We start from the raw sequence: 23,188 nt of genomic DNA, 5'->3' as shown, positions 1-23,188 counted from the left end.
TAGATTTAACCGGTCTTACCACATATACCAACATCTGAAAGCAGCTAGCCTAATTGAATGGTGGAATGACCTACTGAAAACTCAACTACAGTACCATTTGATATCATTTTACAGAATACAGTTTATACTTTGAATAACAGACCATTGTATGGTACTCTTGCCTCCACAGCCTAAGTACGTGGGTCTAGAAAATGGGTAGATGTTGGAGTGACTGCTCTATCACACCTCATAACCTTGCAGAATCTTTGTTTCCTGTCCCAGCAACTTAAAGCTCTGCTAGTGTATAGATCTTAGTTCCCACCCAAGGGAAGAATGCTTCAACCAGAAGACACAATGGTTCCATTGAGTTGGAAGACGAGACTACCACCTGGACATTTTGGGCTCTTCATATTACTGACCCAAAGGGCAAAAAAAAAAAAAAAAAAGGAGGGTGGGAAAGTGTAATCTACTTGTGTGACTCCTCCTGATTACCAAGGGGAAATTGGGTACTCCTACACAACGCAGGCAAGATGGCATACATCCAATAGTAAAGATTAATGGAAAACTACAGCAACAACAAAAAGGAGGTGGGAGCAGGATAATTAAGGAGTCAGGCCCTTAGAGACTGAAGATTTGGGGCCCTTTACCAGGTAAAGAACCCCAAGCTGATGTTCGAGCTTCAGGCAGAGTAAATATGGAAGGGGCAGTGAAAGAATACATATGTTATAGTGTTGTGACCAATTACAGAAATGAAGGCTGTAACTTTATTTTCCATTTGCTTGTGGCATCTACATGATAATTTATGTATGCTAACCGTTTTTTCTCTTCCTGTTTTTATGTAAAATTGTTAGAAATTAACTTTGCAACTTAGTCTTTAGGTAACAGAACATTCAATGGGGCTGTGGCTGGATTTGAGGTGTAACCAAAAGAGCCATCAGCAGATAAATGTTTCTTGGAACTGCACGTCTCGTTTTGGACGCTTGAAAACTGGTTCACTTATAAAAAGGGTAGCTGTTTTTGTTAGGCAGAAATAGTTTTGTTTTTATATGGGAGTTCAGTGTGTATAAATGAGTGTCTATGGAAGCTGAGTCATCAAAGGGTAGACTGTCCCAATTACCAATTTAGTGCCTCTCAGCTCCAAATTCACCCCTTTTTGCCTGCTCTGTGAAGGTGGATTTGAGCCCTTTAGATTTTTCCTTGCCAGCTGCCATTGAAGCTTTGTCAGAGGATGCTGGAGACAAGGTGCAGAAAGAAAGGGCTCCGCCTTCCAGTTCTAGTGTGCTCACTTGAAAGTAACATGTGCAGCTTTCTCTCGCATCATGCTCCCATAGTGTTCACAGATTCCCGTGCCCAGCTCCTGCAGTGCACAACAGGCGGCAGCACCCAGTACCCAGCAGCTTCACTGGGCACTCCCCTCCTCTCCAGGCAGTTTGGTAGCAAAGTGAGATGCTGTCCCGTAAATAGCTTTTCCTAACACACTAGAGAGCATATCTCTGACAGGTTCCAGGGGGAGGATTTTCAGCAAGGCCTTAATCTCAGCCTTGGACACTATGTCAGCCCTAGGGGTAGTAACTGTTCCTTTTATCTGCTATTCCTACATTCTTTAAAATTTTCTTATTACTAGTCAATCTCTGGTTATGCCAATCCCATTATAGTTAATTCCTGAAGTGATATTTTTCCTAATTATTGTATGGTTTCTCTCTCCTGATTAGACCTGGATTAAGCTGACACTAGCTTAGACGAGACAGTTGCAGAGAATGAAAAGTGGGAAAATTCAAAAAACAGAAAATAAAATTGATAGGACTTGGTAACAGATTAGACAAGGGAAGTGAGAGGGAGGGAAAGATAAATGTTCAGTTTATATAACTGGATGAATGGTGGAACCTACACAGAAACCATTGGAAAGGGGCCATGTGTGAGGGGAAAACTCAAGCTCGGTTTTGAACAATGTTGAATTTGAGTTGACTTTGAAGACACCCAAAATATATCGTGTAGGCAGTTGGCTCTAAATTCTCAAATTCAGAGAAGTCTGGGATTAAGAATGGAGCCACCTCCCTTAAAGTGATAAGTGAAGCTACAAGCATAGTTGAAATGGCCCAGGGAAAAAGTAAACGGTGAGAAAAGAGGGCCCAGCTTGAGGAATGCCAACTTTTAATAGCTGGATAGAGGAAGATGAGCCTGCAAAGAAAATATTGAAACTGTCAGAGAAGTAGAGGGAAATAAGGACAGTATTGTGTCCCAGAAGTAAAGGGTGGCAGCCAGAGGTGCACGGCTCCCATCCCTCTTTAAGAGAATTTGCTGTAGTTGACTGCCTGCCATGAGCTGTCGTGTCTTCAGCTCTCCCACATCTTCAGATCAACCACAGTGCTCAGGCCAAGGTCACACTTCTCCACGCTGCTCCTAATCAATGACTGAGCTTGACGAAAGCCATTTTGTTTGATTCTTCTGACAGGCAATCTTTGCTCTGGGCTCCCAGTCTCAGCCTGGCTGAGACTCTCAGAATTGCATGCAGTCAGATGCTCTTCCTACCATCCTTCCCTCCCCCCTCACACGGCCCTGCACTACAGGCTGAAACCACGTACCTCCAGATTTCTTATTAAGTATCACTGTAATTTATTACCTTTAATCAGATTATTTTGTTAGAAACAAATGCATCCTAACTGACACACCAAGCAGACAGGAAGACACAAGCATGATGTCCACCAGATGACAGATTGTAAACAGTTTGTGAGGCTGGTTTAAAAACAGAAAAATATTTAATTCAATTCCAAGAAAACATCAGGAAATGAAGAGAACCCAGGAAAACTATCTACCTATGATGGAAGAAGGATGTTACTGGCTTCATATTCTTATTCCTGAGGCTCTGATGCTTACAAGAAATTATCTTGTCCTTTGGATACTCCCAGCTGCTCAGAAATGAATTACACATATTTGTAAAAGAGTTCTGGGCCTCTGCTAAAGCTAAAGGGGAGCTAGACAGAAAGGAAAAAGGAACATCGATTTACAATAAACTGATCGAAGAACAGCTGAGTGACAGCACAGAGCCATCCTAGGGTGGGCCCTCTTATGCTCTGCTGTGAACTAAAACCCATAAAAACTAGGCTGGTCCAAGGGATGTGCTAGTCAGCCTATGTTAAGTTATAGCTTCAGTATTCTTATTTATATCTTCAGCCAAAGCCTTGCCAAGCAAAGCCCTAGACTCCTCCTTCAAGCCCCCTGCTGGTTGGTTTCATCATTATCTCGCCTCTTCCAAATCTGTAAGAAATTAATACAATAGATATTTAGGAGACGGCAATCTACAAATATTTATCAAATACCTATTCTAACCTAGGTAATGGACAGCATGTTGCTCTACTTACATATTTACTAAGTCCTCTGAAACTAATAATCTTTCAGAAAATTCCCTTTCATTCAGTTTTCACTTTTCCACCCATCCCCATCTTTCTTACTTCCCATTCCAAACTCCCTTTCTAAAAAGACCTTATTGTCAAGCCTATGACCTCAGACAAAGTTGCTAAGAGTTATCTCCAAGATGAGAAGGGTCTCCCTTTTTTTTTCACAAAGCTATGGCTTTTTCTTAGTCTCCTTCTTTGCCAGGTACAAGGGTAGCTATAAAGAGAACACAGAGACACTTTGGTCCACCAGCTCTCAACCAAATAAAGAAGACACTTAAAATAACACCATTACTGGCGCTCCAATAAAGACATGTAGAAAATGCTGCAGGATCACAAAGAGTGCTAACTTTGTGTAGAAAACTGAGAAAAGTTTCAGAGCCGACTCCTAGCTGGTGTCCTGATAATTCCAGGTTCTTCCTCTTTGAAACGAGATCACACGCCTCTGCAAAACTAACCTGGTCATACACATAACCTCTTTGCTCACTCATAAATCGTCCATACTTCCCTACTCTTCTCTTCTCTGAAAATCGCTCCTACACTTTCAAGGCCATAAAATCTCACTCCTCAGTGTATCTCAACAGGCACCCAGCCTAACCAAGGCTCTGACTCAATCCCACTTCCTGCCTCCACACACACCATTCCTCTCACTGACCCCAAAACCCATCTACTCAGTACTGACCAAGTCTGTGGCCAACTCACCTGAATGTATGCTTCCGACAGCGTGATCATCTGGGGAAGGATGTCAGTCACCTGGAGGTCTTGTAATTCATACCACTTGCCTGTCCCCTGAAAAAAGTATGAAGGGCTGGGTTAGTCTGCTCCCTAAAACCAAAAGGGTAATACAAGGAAGGGATTACAGTCAGAAGTAAGGAAATCAGAAGAGCCACTAGACTATCACCCAACAAGAGTCATAAGTAAGAGGGTGCATGACCTCTGCTAGGCATCACTCAATACCAAGAGTTTTTGGGGTGTTGATATTGGCAAACGCAATTCCTTCTGAGGATTCCTGTAAGTAAAATGGAGTCCAATCACTGCATACCTTTTAAAATTTAGGTAGACAATAAAGAGAAAAAATAAAAAGTCCTCTCCTCACCTAAGATATCTCTTTGCTGCTCAGAACTGACAGACTGTACACAGTCACCTTAGAGGTGCGGTGTTAACTATTAGACTAAAAGTGGACATTCCTACTCCCCCACCCTAGAGAACACAGCGACATTCAGTCAAGAAAAAGTGTCCTTGGTGGACACTGTCCATCGTACTATTCACTCTATTTGGCCTACAAAACCAGTCCAGCAAAATCTACCTCACTTAATGTTTCCATAAACAAGGGGAAAAGAGGTTTCTGGATTACAGTAGAGGCACTTCCAGAACCTCACCTGCCTTACCCATCCAAACTTCTAAGGAATGCCAAAGACAGACACTACAGAATATACATAGTCCAGATACTCCAATAGTTCAGAATATAGGAAACATAATAAAAGCTCAAGATCACATAATCAAGTCCCTGTTCCCAGTTCAAGGTCTGATTAAGAACATGGTGAAACCAAATCTCTGGGTTCAAATCCCAATTCTACTGACTTCAGTAGATAAATTACTCAAATTCAGCCTAAGTTTCCTTATTTGTAAAATGATGGTACTAACACCTGTATTGAAGTTGTGTTTTAAGGATATGGATGAGATGAACACACATTAAACACTTGGCATACTTTCCAGTGCACAGTACAGCGCTGGGTAAACAGAAGCTAGTTATTAAACCCAAAGTCCCAGACGACTAATCAATTAGAACAATCTGTGCTAATAATCTGTGCAATACCAAATATACCTTAAGTACATGTGTCATCCATTTCTAGCTTGAGACAAATTCACAAATTTTTTAGCTAAAAGGGAACTTCCAGACCAATACTCTGTAAACTTTAACTTCATATCAGAGGGTCTGTTAAAATGCAGCTTCCGATTCAGAGATCTGGGTGGAACATTTCTAATAATGTTCTCATGATGTCAGTGCTGCTAGTCTGAGGATCCCACTTTCAGTGTAAGGCTCCAGTCTAGGACAGTGGAATCTCCTGGGGAACTTTAAAACATCAGTGATACCTCATTCTCATCTCCAGATAATCTAATGCAGTCTCTTAACCCTGACTGATGTTTTAGGCCAGATGATTCTGTTATGCGGGCTGCCTATGCATTATTGTAGGATTTTTAGCAGCATCCCTGGCCTCTACCACAGTTGAAAACCAACAGGCACAAATTACATGGTTCTAATGTAACCAGCCTGGGGTGGTGCCCAGATATCAAGATTTTAAAATCTCCCCAGGCTCCAATGTGCAGCCAAAATTGAGAACCACTACCTTTTAAAATAACTACTTGATAGCTCTATTACTTACAGAATCCCAGTCAAGGTAAAGAAAGAGCAAACTGAAGAGAGCTGCTCTCTGAAATGCCAAAAAAACAACACTTGTTTTTGCTAGTCTGTGCCACGGGACGTCAGCACTACTCACATGATGAAGCACATGGATCCGGTAAGAGCCCTCGGAGGGCTTGCCATCATGTACGATGTTGGCAATCAGGTCGTAGGTGGTGTGCTTATGTACCGCTTGTACTTCCTCAGACAAGTACTCTCTCAGATCCACATTTCTGGTGATGATGAAAATAAAGCCAGAAGATCACACAAAGGCTACCAACTTAGGGAAACTGTCCTACACAAATGGATCACAAAGCTGTTGTACCCTATTTTAAGACTTTGGATCAAGGTAGGCCTGCGGACCCAAGGAAGCCTATGTTTGTATAATCTGACATAAAAATGAGTCAAACTAGAAAGACTGGATCTATGGGGAAAGCACATTTTAAAAGCATGTCTAGCAGTCAAAAGTGCAGGGCCTCGTCATTTGAACTTGAACTAGAATCAGGGCTCGACCACTTTGGAGCTGTGTTTGTTTAAGCAGGTTACTCAGCCTAAGGCTCTTCTATGCTATGAGAGTAAGAGTGATCGTCTCTAAGATGGTGAGGAGTGAGACAACAGGTGGAACTGCCACATCCTCTGCCAGGCCTGGGAATCAGCCACAGCAGTGGTGCTCAGGAAACACCTGGTCTCCGGCCTCAGGCTGTGTAAGGCCTGACCACGTGACTGCGTACGCTGCCACTGTGTGTAATCACAGTAACAACTTCAATATAGCGAACCAGGCAGGTCATTCCAATTTATTTTTTTCTTCAATTTTCTAGGGCCTTGCTTCTTTTTGTGATTATCTTTCTTTTAGCCAAGTAGAATAGTTACAAGTAACAGAAACCAACCCAAGGTAGCTTAAGCACAAAAGAGGAATTTATTCAAGGTTTTCAGACTAGGTAATGCAGCTGGAACTAGGCACAGGAAAAGAAACAGGACCTAAGAGAGCTACTTGCCCTCTTCCTTGCTTTTGACATCAGCTTTATTCTTCTCCCTCCTTTTGTAGACCGGCTTTTTCTTTTTTATATGACCCACCTTGGCTACCCCACAGCTTCCAAATTTCTCAGTTCTAGTTGCCAAAAGAAATTACTGACTAGGCTCCTTCAATTGGGACTTAGAAACATCAAATTTATTTTAAATATCTGAACATTCACTTCCAAACACAGAAAAGCATTCTTGATATACCTGGAATAAAAGCTCTTTTTGTGTTTTATTTATTGAACTCTATCCATCAGTTGAAGTATTAAATGTATACTGGTCATTGCAGAAGAAAGTGCTATAATAAATGCTGTGAAGATCATGCAAAGACGGTTATTAAGAACTTCCAAATAGTTTAAAAGGAAAATAGGCTGACAATTACTATGACTATTAAGAGAATACGTTAACTACATAATGTTAGGAAAAATATATCCTTTTGTAGCCTACAAATATTTATAAAAATTTAAATAACATAAGGTGGAATAAGAGACTATCATACTTCTAATTTCTGTAAACTGTCTGATGTGCTACCACTCATAACATGACACACAATAATGTTATCCCTGGAAGGATTCACAAGAAATGCTAACAGAGGATACATCCACTGGTCACTTCTAGATATTTATCTCCCTTTGAATTTTAGACTGAATATATCACCTGTCTAAAAATACAAATGTTTTCAATGTAAACCTTGTAACAAACAATCCAATTATAAAATGGGATAAGTCATGAACAGTCGTTTCACCAAAGAGGACAAAAATATGCCAAAAAGCACATAAAAAGATGTTCAATATCTTTAGCCATATGAGAAATATAAACAAATATGCAACTTTGTTCTAATTATATTACGTAGCTTTCTATGTGTTATGATAGCTATTTATTTCTATAAAATGACAGTGTCCCATATAGACTGCAGTACATATTCACTGTTAAAGATGGTTGAGATGTGAGTCTTAAGAAATCTATGTGAGCTCTAAATAACCAAACTGCCTGCCGGCTGCTAAGAGCTGGCTTTCCACGTTCTCGTCTCCTTTGCTTCAACAACAGCTGTCGGGAGTTGTTTAAATGAGTTCCTTGAGAAATCTTCAGGAGTCTTTACACTCAAGTTTTTGTTGCTGAACCAAAACTGTTTAAGTGGCAAAAGGGAATGAATATACATTACATCATTATGTTTTAGATAACAGCCAAGGGAGCAAACCATACTCATCTCCCAATCAGAACAGTCCAATTTAGAGAATAATTAGCTGGAACTGAAACTTTAAACCTGTGCTCCAAAAACCCTATCTCTAAATGAACAAAGGGCATCTAATTATTGCAAGTCTGATAAATCTCTGGTAAAAACAAGATGTGTTATGAATAAAACACAGGAGAAGAATTAGGTATGAAGAGGGTCCTTTTCAAAAAGTGAGGACTTTGCTAATCTAAAATCAATTTTTCTAAAAGTAATTACAGTACATACAGTAAAGTACAGGTTTCCAGAATTAGTCACACAATTTGATGTTCTCTAAAAGGGTGACTAGTCATGAAGCACAGACAATGTGGAGGTTAGGCATGCCGATCCCCTGCACAACTGAAAATCCACATATAATTTTTTGACTCCCCAAAAACTTAAATATAATCATCCCTTGGTATCTGCAGGGGACTGGTTCCCTCCTGCAGATACCAAAATCCGGGGATGCTCAAGTCTCTTATATAAAACGGCCTGGAACAATGCATGCGGTAGGCCCTCCACATTCTTGGATTTCCAACCATAGATTGAAAATACTGTTTTCAATCCAAGGTTCATTAACTCCCAGATGTAAAACTCTGGGATACAAACAGCAGATTGTATATTTGTTGGAAAAAAAAAAAAAATGCAAGCGTAAGTAGACCTACGCAGTTCAAATCCATGTTGTTTAAAGAGCACCTGTAATCTTTTTCTCAGCTTCTCCAAGGTAAGCCTTCTGAACATTGTCCAGGCCCAATATAAAAGAAACTAATGGGATAAGCAAATTTCTGTGGTGACTGAGCAGGAACTACTACCCATACACAGTCCTCCTTCCTCTGTTGCTGCCCTGGAGACCAGAGTACCCCTTCCTACCAGGAACAGACTGGAGACTGTGGCAATTCACAACAGTCCAGATCTAAAATAAAACTCTGATATGCAGATTTTCAAAGAAATCTCCTCTGTGGTCCCACTAAAGGTAACAGAAAGCTGGCCTCCACATCCCCAATTTAATTCTACTTGTCACACAAACAAGATGGTAGTGAAGAATAGGAAGAAAAGTGTGGGGAAAGAGAAAGAGAAATTCTTTATTTCTAACTACAAAAGTTTTATATTCTTACCCCTCACTGTTCTCAGATTCTTGGTAATCATGAAATCAGAAATAACAAAATGTTATACCTGGAAGGACCCCTAGGGCTCATCTAGCTCAAGCCTCTCATTTTATCCATGAGACAATACATCCAGAAAGTATGCAAATAACTTGGCCAACGTCACACAGCCAGGACAGCCCAAAACCCATCTCTTTAAGTTTAGATACTACCCTCTTAAATACCACACAGAGTTAAGAACTGCAACTGTTTCCAAAGGAGAAAATTGGCCGTCCTGGTAATAGTTTGGGCAACCAGGTAATGGAAGAGGATAGAGGGAGAAAGAAAAGAGATCAGCATTTGTCCACTACGACTTCCAAACTACTTTGTGAAGTTTAAAAAAAAAAAACTATTGAGCTAAACATCATGTTAATCCTATCATATATCCATCCAAATCCTTCCTATCATATATCCATCCAAATCCTAAGAAACTGTCTTAGGGCTCTGCTCTTACATTAGCTAAAGGCCAGCAAATAGAGACCTATACTTCTTCCTGCCAATTGTGCCACCAGGTTTCTCCATGTTCTGAGATGTCTTCTTCAGAATGTGAAAAAGATACTCTAAAGAGTGTCTCTTTAGAACTTAAAGCCAACTGCCTACCCCGAAAAGGGTCTTGCAGGAACTTTCTGAATTAGAAGGTGGCAAAGTAAAAGCACCTGATACAACACCTCCCACTTTCCTTTAAAATACTAATAAATGTTCATTAAAGAAAAACAACGGAATGGTAAACATAAAATAAGACCATACATCAAAATTTATAACTTCCTGATTATTAGGAAGAAATTAGACATATTCCAGACTTTACCCTCTGGAGAAAAAATAAGACAGAAGGACTCCAAGATGAGAAAACAAATCAGTGGTGTCATCCCCACTGTCCACTCCTAACTACAGTGTGTAAGAAGATGCGAGGACCAGCAAATAGATAGACATACTCTAACTGCTCAGGATTATCTTCAAAGCCAGACAGAATCCTATCTGTCCTATCCTACTTTAATCAACCATTCTTCCCTACTACCTGTCCTACCCTTCCTTCACCGACTGTTTTCCCCTACATTAAAGGACTACAATTCCCAACAAGCCACAAGAGAAAAGGTAAAAGGATGATTGCCTCCGGGTAAACATTTATCCTTGAGGCCCCTGATATATTTGTAGCCTTCCAATAAAAACCCTTATGTAGTATAGGTAGGCTCTGTTACTTGCAATCTCCAACTAAGTAGTCCAAAATTAATAGTGGTACAAAATACAAAAAGAAATTTAGGCTCACTCCCAAGAGGAAGATAGGGAGGAAGGCAGGGTAATACTCACGTAATAGGGAAGTTGACAATAGTTGGATTCTTCTCCACAAAAAAATTGTTCTTAGTGAATCTCTTAATACAGAAGATTAAATATGGAGGCAGCTTGGTAAGCTGGAAGCGCTTCAGAAAGTTCTCCTTATAAGTCTTATATTCCTAGAAATATAAAATTATCAAATTAGTGCTGGAGTATTGGAGTAAGGGCATGAGTTTTTGTTTTTGTTTTTTAATATAATTTTCCCTTACACTTAGAATTCACAAGACACCTAATCCCAGAAACCACATACAAGGCAGGAATAGCACTTTGGCTAAGGCTAAAATCCTCAACTGTGGGCTGTGTTTCAACCAGCACATGATCATACTATTGAACTCTAACCACAATAATGTGGTATCCGTTCCTACAAAGAAAACGAAACTGTCAAATGAAAAAGAGGATTTGTTAAAAGCTGTAGAATTAAAACCAAGAAAGTCTCACTTAATTCAAAATAAGGAAGAACTTCTGACCATTAGATGTGTGCACCCATGGAACAGGTACTTTTGAAGCAGTGAGAAACCCTCATCATTGAGGGTATTTCAGTAGAGGTATCAACACACAGCTCACATTCCTTCCTCCTCAAAGGTCTCAAGAATTGTGGGTCAAGTGCAATATATCAAGCAACATTTACTGAGGACTCATTCAGCATGTTTGAGGAGATGGAGTGATGGAGGACCCAGGACAATCTCCTAAGCCCAAGAGGTTTAAAAGCTAGTGCATATAAATTTATTTTTCCTTAACACAACACAATTTAGTACAGCAAAAGCTAAGTGACAGGAGTAAAAAACTAATCATAACCAGAGAATAAACGCCAATGAGAACATCTCTCTCTGGAGTAGCTGAGTTCTGGAGGTAACAAGAGATCTCTTTAGGGACTCCCAAGTTTCCCAGGAAAACATTTTAATTTAAAACTAAGATACCAAAAAACTAATTTAGGATATATATACTCCAAAACCACCTGAATGATGACCTTCTAAAATATCAAGTAAGAGTTTCACTTCCAGGATTACAGCATGAGGAGCTCCAAAGAACTGCTCACCAATAAAACTAGTAAAAAGTATTTTAAAAAAAAACCACCACCACCACCACCATTTAAATTCTCTTGAAATGGTCCTAAGAGCATAAAGCAAATGAAGAAACATTTATTAAAGAAAATGTTTTTTAATTTTTTTTCTAAAATGTTAGTAAATCTAATTCAGTAAGAAATATGAGAGTCTATGGTATCTGAACCAAGGCCTGTCTCTTCCTCTCTCTCCTAACTCAGTGAGAGGGAAATTCTCTCCAGACTGGTAAAGCTGACAACACAGGGCTCTCTCCCCTTAGCTCCCAGAGGACTACCTTCCCAAAAGAGGCAGTATGTCAGCATTTCTCATTCCGCCCCCGGCTACCTGTTGCTGAGACTAAGTTTCCAGCGTGTGCCCAAAATACATGAAGCCATGGGAGGTTCAAGATGGCGGCAGCATAGGAGGACACTGAACAAGCTTCCTTGCATCAGTGATTCAAATATACACGTATATTGAGAACAATTACTTTTGGAGACAACTAAGGGCTGAATGAACAGCTTCTGAACAAACTGAAGAGACCTAAGAGGGACAGCTGAGAAACCATGGGAGTCCTTCAGAAACTGTGGGAACTCTCTAGGCTGGAGGAGCTGGTGAGCACCACTGTTTATGATCCCCTATACTGCGATGGGGTGGCTGAGAGCTCTTTGGGTGCTTTGACCAACCTGCAAGATTATGCAGTGTGTTCCCAACTATCCTGCCCAGGGCCTTTTGCCTCCAAACAAAGGGAGCAAGCAGGAATAACAAGGCCTTGTGGACCTGACATCCCTATTGGAAGCTGCTCCAGCCCAGCAGGCTAGTGCCCCAGGCACTATAAGTGCCTGCCCCAAATCTACCCAGCACATAAAGCCTACACAGAGGTCACTTCTTCACAATACCACTTTTGGTTCAACAAACAAGTCTGTGTACAGAAGGCTGGAATGCTGCAGGAACTCTCTAGGGACTGTGGAATTTTTCCAGGGTCGGAGGTCTGGTGAACGCCATTGCCTACATCCACCTCCACCTTGACAGGGTACACAGGAGCTCTATCCTGGTGCTGTAGCCTACCTGCAAGGTCACCACATTGCATTCCTGGACACATCTCCTAAGCCCACTTCGACCCCAAACAAAGGGAGCAAGCAGGATCAACAGGGCATTACTACACACACCTGGCCTTCCTACCCAGAGTCACTCCAGCTCAGTAGACCAGTGCCCTGGACACCTTAGGCATCCACTGGGCTCTTACTGGCCTGCCAAAAACACCCAGCACAAACAGCCTACCCACAGGCCATATCTACATAAGGACACTTTTTCAAGACTGGAAGAGATAGCTATTTTGTCTAATTCATATGAACAAATATAGATAGTCAAACAAAAGAATATCTCCAAATGAAGGAACAAGAAAAATCTTCTGAAAAAGACCCTAAGTAAACAAAAATAATTTACCTCATAAAGAGTTCAAAGAAATGGGCATAAGATGCTCACCAAAGTTGAGAATGAAACAGAGAAACTTAGGAAGAACTTCAACAAAGAGTTAGAAAGTATAATAGAACCAAGTAGACCTGAAGAACAACCGAAATGAAATTAAAAAAAAACACTTTAGAAGGAGTCAACAACAGATTAGGTAACACAGAAGAACAGATGAGCTACCTGGAAAACATGCTAGTGGAAATCAACCAAACAGAACAGCAAAAAATAAGAATAATAATAATTTTTAAAAACACGATAATTTATAAGGGATCTCTAGGATAACACCAAGCACTCAAACATTTGCATTGCAAGGAAGAAATAGGGAAAGGAAACAGACATCCAAGTCCAGGAAGCACAAAAAGTTCCAAATACAATGAATCCAAAGAGACCCACACCAAGACGTACTATATTTAAAATGGCAAAAGTTAAAGATGAAAAGACAATCTTGAAGCAAGGAGAAAACAAAAAATAATAGACAAAAGAAACCCGATAAGGCTATCAGTTGATTTCTCAGCAGCAACTTTACAGGACAGAAGGGAGTATAGGACATCTTTAAGTGTTGAAAGGAAAGGAACCTAGAATAATTTACCCAGCAAGGTTATCATTCAGAATTGAAGGAGAGAGAGTCTCCCAGACAAGCAAAAACTATAGAAATTCATCACCACTAAACCAGTTTTACCAAAAAAAAATGTTAAAAGGTTTCCTTTAAGCAGATAAAGAAAGCCCATTACCGGAAATAAAAAAATATGAGAAAGGAAAAAAACCTCACGCAAAGCCAAATATTTAATAAATACAGTGAATTGGACATTTAAAAAGCTATTGCAAAGGTCAAAAAAAATATATCAAACTCAAACTATAAGTAGTTAAGAGATACACTATACAAAAAGGTCTAAAACATGACATCAATAACAAAGCATGGAGGGGGAAGTAAAAATGTAGTCTTTATAGAATATATTAGAACTCAAATGTCTGTCAGCTTAAAATAGACTGCTACAGATATAGGATGATATATATAAACCTCATGGTAACAACAAACCAAAAACCTCCTAAAGATATACAAAGAATAAAGAGAAAAGAACAAAGGGAAAATTCTAAAGAAAACCAGCAAACCACAAGAAGTCAAGAGAAGAAAGGAACAGAAGGGAACTAAAAAATAACAAAAAAAATTTAACAAAATGGTAATTAGTACATACTTAACATGTAAATGGGTTAAATGCTCCAATAAAAAGACAGGCTGGCTGAATGTATTAAAAAACATGACCCATCTATATAGTGCTTACTAGAGACTCACCCTAAATCAAGACATAGAGATTAAAAGTAAAGTGATGAAAAAAGATAGTCCATGCAAATAGAAACAAAAAGAAAGCTGGGGTAGCAATACTCATATCAGACAAAATAAACTTTAAAAACAAAAAATGTAAAAAAAGACAAAGATATAACATAACTATAAAGGGCCAATCCAAGAGGATATATAAATTGTAAACATCTACATACCCAGCCATAGGAGCACCTAAATATTTAAAGCAATTATTAACGGATGTAAAGGAAGAAATGTACAGTAATACAATAATACTAAGGAAGTTTAATACCCTACTCACACCAATGGATAAATCATCCAGACAGAAAATTAATATGGAAATAATGGCCTTAAATGTCACATTAGACCAGATCGACTTAATAGACATTTATAGAACATTCATCCAAAAACTACAGAATACACGTTTTTTCCCCAAGTGCACATGGAACATTTTCCAGGACAGATCACATATTAGGCCACAAAACAAGCGTCAGTAAATTCAAGAAGATTGAAATCATATCAAGCATCCTTTCCGACCACAAGGGTATGAAGCTAGAAATCAACTACAGAAAGACAAATGGAAAAAATTTAAATACGTGGAGACTAAACAACATGCTACTAAACCACCAATGGCTCATAGAACTCAAACAGGAAATCAAAAACTATTTTGAAACAAATGAAAACGCAACTTTTCAAAATGTATGAGATATAGCAAAAACAGTTCTCAGAAGGAAACTCATAGCTATACAGGTGTACTTCAAGAAAAATCACAATCTAACCCTACATCTGAAGGAACTAGAAAAAGGACAAACAAACCCAAAGTAAACAGAAGGAAGGAAATAAGTTCAAGGCAGAAATAAACAAAACAGAACTTTAAAAAGCAGAAAAGATCAATGATACTAAGAGCTAGTTCTTTGAAAAGCAAACAAAAATTACAAACCTTTAGCCAAACTCAAGGAAAAAAAGAGAACCCAAATAAATAAAATCATAAATGAAAGAAAAGTTACAACCAACATCACGGAAATACAAAGAATCATTAAAGAATACTACAACTATTATTAAAGAATACTACAACTATTATACACCAACAAATTCAAGAATCTAGAAGAAACTAATTGAAGCAGTAATCAAAAAATTCCCAACAAATAACAGTCCAGGACCAGACTGCTTCACAGATGAATTCTACCAAACTTTCAAAGAATGCCTATCCTTACACTATTTCAAAAAAATTAGAGAAAGGAACACTTCCAAAAATCATTCTATAAAGCCAGCATTATCCTCATACCAAAACCAGACAAAAATATTACAAAAAAAGAAAATTCCAGGCCAATTTCCCTGATGAACGTAGACACAAAAATTCTCAACATAATATTAGCAAACTGAATTCAACAATACAGTAAAAAGATTACACACCATGACCAAGTGAGATTCATCCCAGAGGGGCAAAGACAGCCCAACATCCACAAATCAATCAACGATCTACATCACATTCACAAAATAAAAGATTAAAAAATCATATGGTCATCTCAACAGGTGCATAAAAGGCACAAAATTCAACATCTTTTTATGGTTAAAAACTCTCAACAAAGTGGGTATAGAAGGAATATCTCAATGTCATAAAGTATATGACAAACCCACCGCTAATATACTCAGTTAGTGAAAAGTTGAAAGCTTTTCCTTTAAGATCAGGAAAAAGATAAGATGACCATTATCACTTCTATTCAACATAATATTGGAAGTGCTAGCCTCAGCAACCAGACAACAAAAAGAAATAAAAAGCATCCAAATCAGAAAGAAAGAAGTAAAAGTGTCATTACTTGCAGGTGATATGATACTATATAAAACCCTAGAGACTCCATCAAAAAACTATCAGAAAACTATTAGAACTAATATATAAATTCAGTAAAGTTGCAGGATATAGAATCAACATACAAAAATCTGTTGAGTTTCTATACACCAACAGCGATCAGAAGGAGAAATTAAGAAAATAATCTCATTTACAACAAAAAGCATAAACTAGAAAAAAACTTAACCAAAGAAGTGAAAGACTTATACTCTGAAAACTATAATACACTGAAGAAAGAAAATGAAGAAGATACAAATAAATGCAAAGATATACCTTGGCTCATGTATTGGAAGGGTAAATCCTGTTAAAATGTCCTTATTACCTAAAAACAGTATATACAAATTCAATGCAATTCCCTATTAAAATGCCAAAAGCATTCATCTCAGAATTAGAACTAATCCTAAAATTTATATAGAACTACAAGACCACGAAGAATGGAAGGAGTTTTTAAAAAGAACAAAGTAAGAGGTATCACACTCCCTGATAAACTATACTATCCTGATAAACTATACTATAAAGCTACAATGATCAAAAAAGGATGGTCCTGGCATAAAAAGTTATATAAATCAATGGAATAGAGCTCCCAGAAATAAATCTTCGCTTCTATGGTCAATTAATCTCTGACAAACGAGGCAAAGATATATAATGGGGTAAAGACAGTCTCTTCAGTAAGTACTGATGGCAAAAAAATGAAATTAGGCAACTTTTTTACACCATACACACAAACCAAAAACAACTCAAAATGGCTTAAACACTTAAATGTTAAGACCTGGAACCACAGGTGAATGTGTGTGTCTCTTTCTCACCCCCCTCTTATGTCACATTCGTGACTCCAGCAGCATGTGCCATGTGAGTCCTGCCTGTGTGTCACCATGTTTGCACCTGCATGACTCCACAACTTCGTGCCCATGATTCCCCGCATGAGTCCGTCTCCCACATTTGTATGTGGGTGACTCCATCAGTTTGTGCCTTTGCTGGTGTGTAAACTGTGAATATAACTCAGTATATACCCACTGGACCCACTGAGGCACAGTGGCCAGAGCAGGGCCACAGCCTGAGGGACATGGACAGGACCTTATGCTCCCGAGACCACGAGATCCAGAACCAAGACATGAAATCTTGGTAAGTAGCTCAGGAGCTGGGATGGCAGGACTCCTGGCCATCGCTGCCGCCCAGAGCTCAGAGCTGAGTGAAGCTTGGACACCTGAGGATCAGTTCAAGGACCAGCAGTTATGGCTGGAGGCCCGCGGGAAAGAGCTGCCAAAGACAGTGCCAGGGAGTGTAGTGACCTCGGCGGTGTCCTGGGAACCAGACCAAGCCCTGCAGTGACCCAGATGGCCCGCAGGCCCCGGAGGCGCGGAGCCCCAGGAAAGAGCCCGGAGCGGAAGGACACAGAGGTCGGGGTTAGCAAGAAGCCATGGAAGTGCGAGGACTGCGACCACTTGGTGCTCATGCTGCACCACCAGGTGACATACACCGGGAAGAAACCATTTCGCCTGCCCAAAATGCAGCCGAGCCTTCGGCCAGCGCATGCGCATAGTCAAACAGCCGCACACCTACGCCAAGTGCGTAAGGCCTTCAGCCAGGGCTCGGAGCTCACACTGCTCTAGCGCACACACACCTGGGTGTGCCCGTACGCGTGCCCCGAGTACAACAAGGCCTTCCACAACCACACTTGATCCAGCACCACATCGTGCACACCAGCGAACAGCCCTACAAGTGCGGCTGCAGCAGCATGGCCTTCAGCTTCTCCTCCACCCTCATTTGGCACCAGAGGGTTGACAAGACGCCCCACGAGCGAGTGTGGCCCGTGCGGGGGCACCCCTGCCCAGCTGACACATCTGACCTGATACCTGAGGTCGTACTGGAAGGAGAAGCCCTTTAAGCCCCCTGCTGCCCTGAAAGGGAACCAGGGCTCAGAGAAGCTCCAAGGTCACACAGGGAGGAAGTCATAGGGCCAGGACTGCACCCCACATCTGCTGGACTACCCACCACCACCTCCTTGATCCAAAATTATAAATGTGACCCACCAAAGCAGACTCAAAAAAATATCTGAGAGGCTATGGCTGGCCTTGTAATAATTGATTTCATGACTGAGCAGGCATTTGTTCGATAAATTAAATTGGATTAAAAAAAAAAAAAAAAAAGACCTAGAACCACAAAACAACTAGAAGAAAACACAGGCAATAAACTCTCTGATATCACTCCTAGCAACACCTATTTGGATATGTCTCCTCAGGCAAGGGAAACAAAAGAAAAAAATAAATAAATGGGAGTACATCAAATTAAAAAGTTTTTACAAAGTGAAGGAAACCACCAACAAAACAAAAAGACAACCTACTGAATGAGAGAAGATATTTGCCAATGATATATTTGATAAGGGGTGAATATCCAAAATATATAAGGAACTCATACAACTTAACACCAAAAAGATAAATAATCCAATTAAAAAATGGGCAGAGGACCTGAACAGACATTTCCCCAAAGTGGACATACAGATAGCCAAAAGACATATGAAAAGATGCTCAACATCACTAATCATCAGAGAAATGAAAATTAAAACCGCAATGAGAAATCACCTCATCCCTGTCAGAATGGCTATTATCAATAAACCAAAAAATAACAAGTGCTGGTAGTAAAAAGGGAACCCTTGTACACTGTTGGTGGAATTGTAAATTAGTGCAACCACTATGGAAAACAGAATGGAGATTCCTCAAAAAATTAAAAATTGAGCTGCCATATGAGCCAGAAATTCTACTTCTTGGTATTAATTTGAGGAAAAGAAAAACATTAATTCAAAAAAATATATGCAGCTCTATGTTCACTGCAGCATTACTAGTAATAGCTGAAATATGGAAGTAAATTACATGTCCATCAATAGATGATGTGGTGTGCACACATACACACACACAGGAATATTATTCAGCAAAAAAAAAAATGAAATCTTGCCATTTGCGACAACATGGATGGACCTACAGGATATTATGCTAAGTGATATGTGTGGCATCTAAAAACAAAACAAAGCAAAAATGAATAAACAAAACAAAATGGAAACAAATATAGAAAACATGCTGACGGTTGCCGAAGGGGAAGTGATGTAGGAATGAGACTGAAAAAAAAAATACATGAAACAAAAACTGACAAAAACAAGAGGAAAACAGAAAATTCAATAATAGTGGCTGGAGACTTTAATATCCCACTTTTAACAGTGGACAGAACAACTAGGCAGAAGATCAACAAAGAAAGAAAATTACAATATTATTACAAAATTATAATCAACAAGATCCAACAGCAACACTCTACCAGCAACAGCAAAATGTCCATTCTTCCCAAGTACATGTGGAACGCTCTCCAGGACAGACCATATGCTAGCCCATAAAACAAACCTCAACAAATTTAGAAGAGAAATAATAAAGTACATTCTCTATGAAACTAGAAACCAACAACAGAAAGAAAATTGGGAAACTCACAAATATGAGGAAATTAAACGACACACTCCTGAATAACCAATGAATCAAAGAAGAAATTAAGAAAAATTACAAAATAATTTGAGATTAATTAAACAAAGCATACATCTAAAAACTTATGGGATGCAGTTAAAGCAGTAATTAAGAGGGAAATTTAAAGCTGTAAATGCCTATACTGAAAAAGAAGATCTCAAATCAATAACATTCTACCTAAAATAGAAAAAAGTGCAAACTAAACCTAAGGCAAGCAGAAAAAAGAAACAAAAAATATTAGAGCAGGAATTAATGAAATAGAGAATAGAAAAGCGATATTTAAGAAATCAATGAAACCAAAAGCTGGTCCTTTAAAGAGACAAGCTTTTAACTAGACTGACCAAAGAAAAAAAGAAAATATTCAACAAGTAAATGAAAAGATGCTTAATATCATTAGTCATCAGGGAAGTACAAATGAAAACCATAATGAGATATCACTTCACACCTACTAGGAAATCTATAATCCACAAAACAAATAAGAACAGGTAATGGTGAAGATGTAGAGAAACTGGAACACACACACTGCTGGTGGAAATAAAAAATAGTGCAGGCACTTTGGAAAACAGTCTGGCAGCTCCTCAAATGACTAAATATAAGAGTTACCATATGATTCAGCAATTCCACTCCTTAATGTCCACACAAGAGAAGTGAAAACACAGCTACACAAAACTCGCAGACTAATGTTTACAGCAGCATTATTCGTAATAGCCAAAAGGTGGAAACAATCCCAAAATGCTAATCAACTGATGAACAGATAAAATATGATGTATTCAAACAATGAGATATTATTATGCTGCAAAAGGAATGATATATGCTACAACACAGATGAACCTTCAAAAACATAACACTAAGTGAAAGAAGTCAGTCACAAGAAGACTATATAGTATGAGATTCCATTTATATGAAATGTCTGGAACAGGCAAATCTATAGAGGCAGAAAGCAGATTAGCAGTTCCCTAGGGCTGGGAGAGCTAAGGGAATTGGGATGATAACTAAAGGATAAAAAATGTTGATGATGAAAATGTTCTAAAACTGACTGCGGTGATGGTTGTACTTATCTATGAATACAGTAAAAAACCACTGAATTGTAAACTTTAAATTGGTTAATTGTATGATATGTGAATCATCTCTCACTAAACCTGTTACTTTTTAAAAATCAAGTACCCCTGCCACATGACAAGTAAGCCGAGAGCATTAAGCTGAGAAATGTAAAAGCTTTCTTTCTATCTCTAGAACACATACCACAGCCATACCTTCTTACAGGTAAATTTCTTATCATCTAAAGGTATAAGCACTGTTGGGAAAAAAATGTCTCTGTATTTTTATGAAGTAACTCATCTCTGTGTGGCTGAAATAAAATACTGTATTAAATGAAAAAAAAAAAGTCAAGTAAATGCCAAGAGACTTCACTGCCCACATTTGTATCCATGCACAAATTGACATTAGGAAGCACAATTTTTAATTATCTCAGACTAGTGAAGGATGGACACATTTTAACACCTAAATGATGTCACAGCTTAACTTACAACGGTTTCTCAGGAGTTCATGAAAAAACATGGGATGGTGGCAAGAATTTCACCATAGACATCAGTATCACATTCACAAAGCAAGAAGCAATTTGGTTTTAGCTAAACATCACATTATAACAACAGTATTAATCACTTTTATTGATTTCAAAGTTTTGTTTGTATATAATTTTATACTTGCTTAAAAGTTGTAGGTATAGGAGTTTATATAGCGTTTACATTTATACTAATTTAAGTAATACTATAGTAAGAATAAATTTAAATCAACAGTAAGAGTCCATGGGAATCTTAATATCATTAAGTTCGAACAAAGAGTGGTGATAGGGATCAAATGGCATAGTTGAAAAGTCAGATGAGTTTAGATCCCCAGGTCTGTCACTTCAAACAAGTAAAATAAAGAAACTGAGCTACATGAGCCCCAAGGTCTCTCTTTCATCTCGCAAAAATAAAAGGAGTCTACGAAACAGGTCTTTTATTCTAGGTATCATTGTTACCTATCTCTGTGCTTGTGTGTGTGCACACACATGTGTGTGCAACATAGGCAGCTGCAATTGTCCTTGTTTTTGCTTATTACGCTTGCTAACAGTTCCTGACAACTAACTTAGATGTTAGATGGAAAGAGTAATGGGGGTTAGGAAAGGTGTGTTTTAGAGACTTCTTTGGGTGGCTGCCTAGCTCATAATTCTCCCTTCAAAGTAAGCTCCCTATTCACAGGGTCCTTGAGCAGATCTTTCAACTCCCTCCTGGGAACCTGGAGCAGAGTAGCAGAAGCTGCAGAGTGGAGCAGCTGAGATGAGGTTAATGGCAGCCTTTATAAGGGACAGTCGACAGACTACCACTTCTTGGAACCCCTTTCTCTAGTTCCCACCCTTCCCAAATCCTGCTCAGTTCAAGTCTTCTAAGATCCTAAGAGGTGCTTTCCAATAAAGTTCCTCTTTTACTTTAGTCTTTTGTTGGTATTTAATATCTGAAAACAAGAGCCTTGGTTAATAAAAAGAGCAGAAAAGGTATGGAATGAAGCGTCAAGGTTAAAAAAAAAGATTCTTCCAGTAAAGAATCAAAAAAGGATAATCTGTCTAAGATGCAGAAGGGACTTAAACCAAGAAACAGTTAACTCGGCAGATAAAAGGAAACATTTAACTTGATACAGTAAGAATAAATTATTTCACTTTATTTAAACATTAGTTGGTTTTTTCCACTTTAATGTTGATGTTATATTTTTTAAAAGAGGGGAATTTTTCCAACTTTTGTGAGTTTCCACTATGCTAAATATCCCTTTTTCCTCCATCTAACCAGAGGCAGAAGGTTTAAAGGATTATGTAAGAGGTGTAAGAGAGGCCACTGTAATTCAAGCTAAGAGTTGAGGGCGATCAGCTAGAAAAAGCATGGAGTCTGGGAGGCTCACTAAAGGCAATACACTTTATAATAAATTCATTACACACATGTGGCAATTTCCAAGTATAAAAAGAAAATGAAAAAGTCAAGGGAGAGAAATATTAGCAGAGCAGGTATACAAATGAGCTACCTTTTCAGTGATGCCATTGAACTTGGCCAGGATATTGAAGAGCGGCACTTGGGGAATGATGAGCTGCTCCTTCTCATCCTTGTAGAGCGGGGCGGTAGGAAGGTCCAGTGTCAGGTACATAAAGGTGGATTCCACCATTGTCTCCTGGTACTCATCATTATGGAGCAGCTGCTCTTTTTCTTCTGCTGGCTAAAAATGAGTGAAAAGAAAAAGGAGGGTGGGAGAAAGGAGTGTGAGCAGCAAGAAACCACCACAGATAGAAACAATGTTTTTATTTACATCTGCTTCCTTTCATATTGAAGTGGAGTCAACAGATTGGGCAGTAGTGCCACCTGATTAGATTAGTGCCGAGGACAGATGAGCTTCCATCTTCAGAGAGATTTTACTTAAATACCAGGCTATTTTAAAAGCTTTTAGGGGTCTTCTGGTTAAAATGGCAGAGTAGATAAACGCTGTGCTGACCTCTTCTCACAACCACATCAAAATTACAACTAAACTACATACAGAACAGCCATCA

At 38.9% G+C, this 23,188-nt stretch overlaps 1 protein-coding gene across 2 annotated transcripts in view; it reads right to left on the bottom strand.

Annotated features, from left to right (window-relative positions):
- Positions 1-2,713: 2,713 nt before the first annotated feature.
- The window catches only part of USP39 (ubiquitin specific peptidase 39), a 33,771-nt gene continuing 13,296 nt past the window's right edge, over positions 2,714-23,188 (bottom strand). For both annotated transcript variants that reach the window (XM_006917697.2, XM_025050871.1), the window contains exons 9-13: positions 22,672-22,860; positions 10,447-10,589; positions 5,870-6,005; positions 4,074-4,160; positions 2,714-3,234 (exon numbers count right to left, since the gene is read on the bottom strand). In XM_006917697.2, coding sequence (XP_006917759.1) covers positions 3,187-3,234; positions 4,074-4,160; positions 5,870-6,005; positions 10,447-10,589; positions 22,672-22,860 — 603 coding nt within the window. In that variant the 3' untranslated portion in view covers positions 2,714-3,186. The remainder of the gene's footprint in view (positions 3,235-4,073; positions 4,161-5,869; positions 6,006-10,446; positions 10,590-22,671; positions 22,861-23,188) is intronic.

The sequence above is a fragment of the Pteropus alecto genome, unplaced genomic scaffold, assembly GCF_000325575.1.
Source record: "Pteropus alecto unplaced genomic scaffold, ASM32557v1 scaffold117, whole genome shotgun sequence".
In the NCBI taxonomy this organism is placed as follows: domain Eukaryota; kingdom Metazoa; phylum Chordata; class Mammalia; order Chiroptera; family Pteropodidae; genus Pteropus; species Pteropus alecto.
This window is presented reverse-complemented; position numbering and strand designations above follow the sequence as displayed.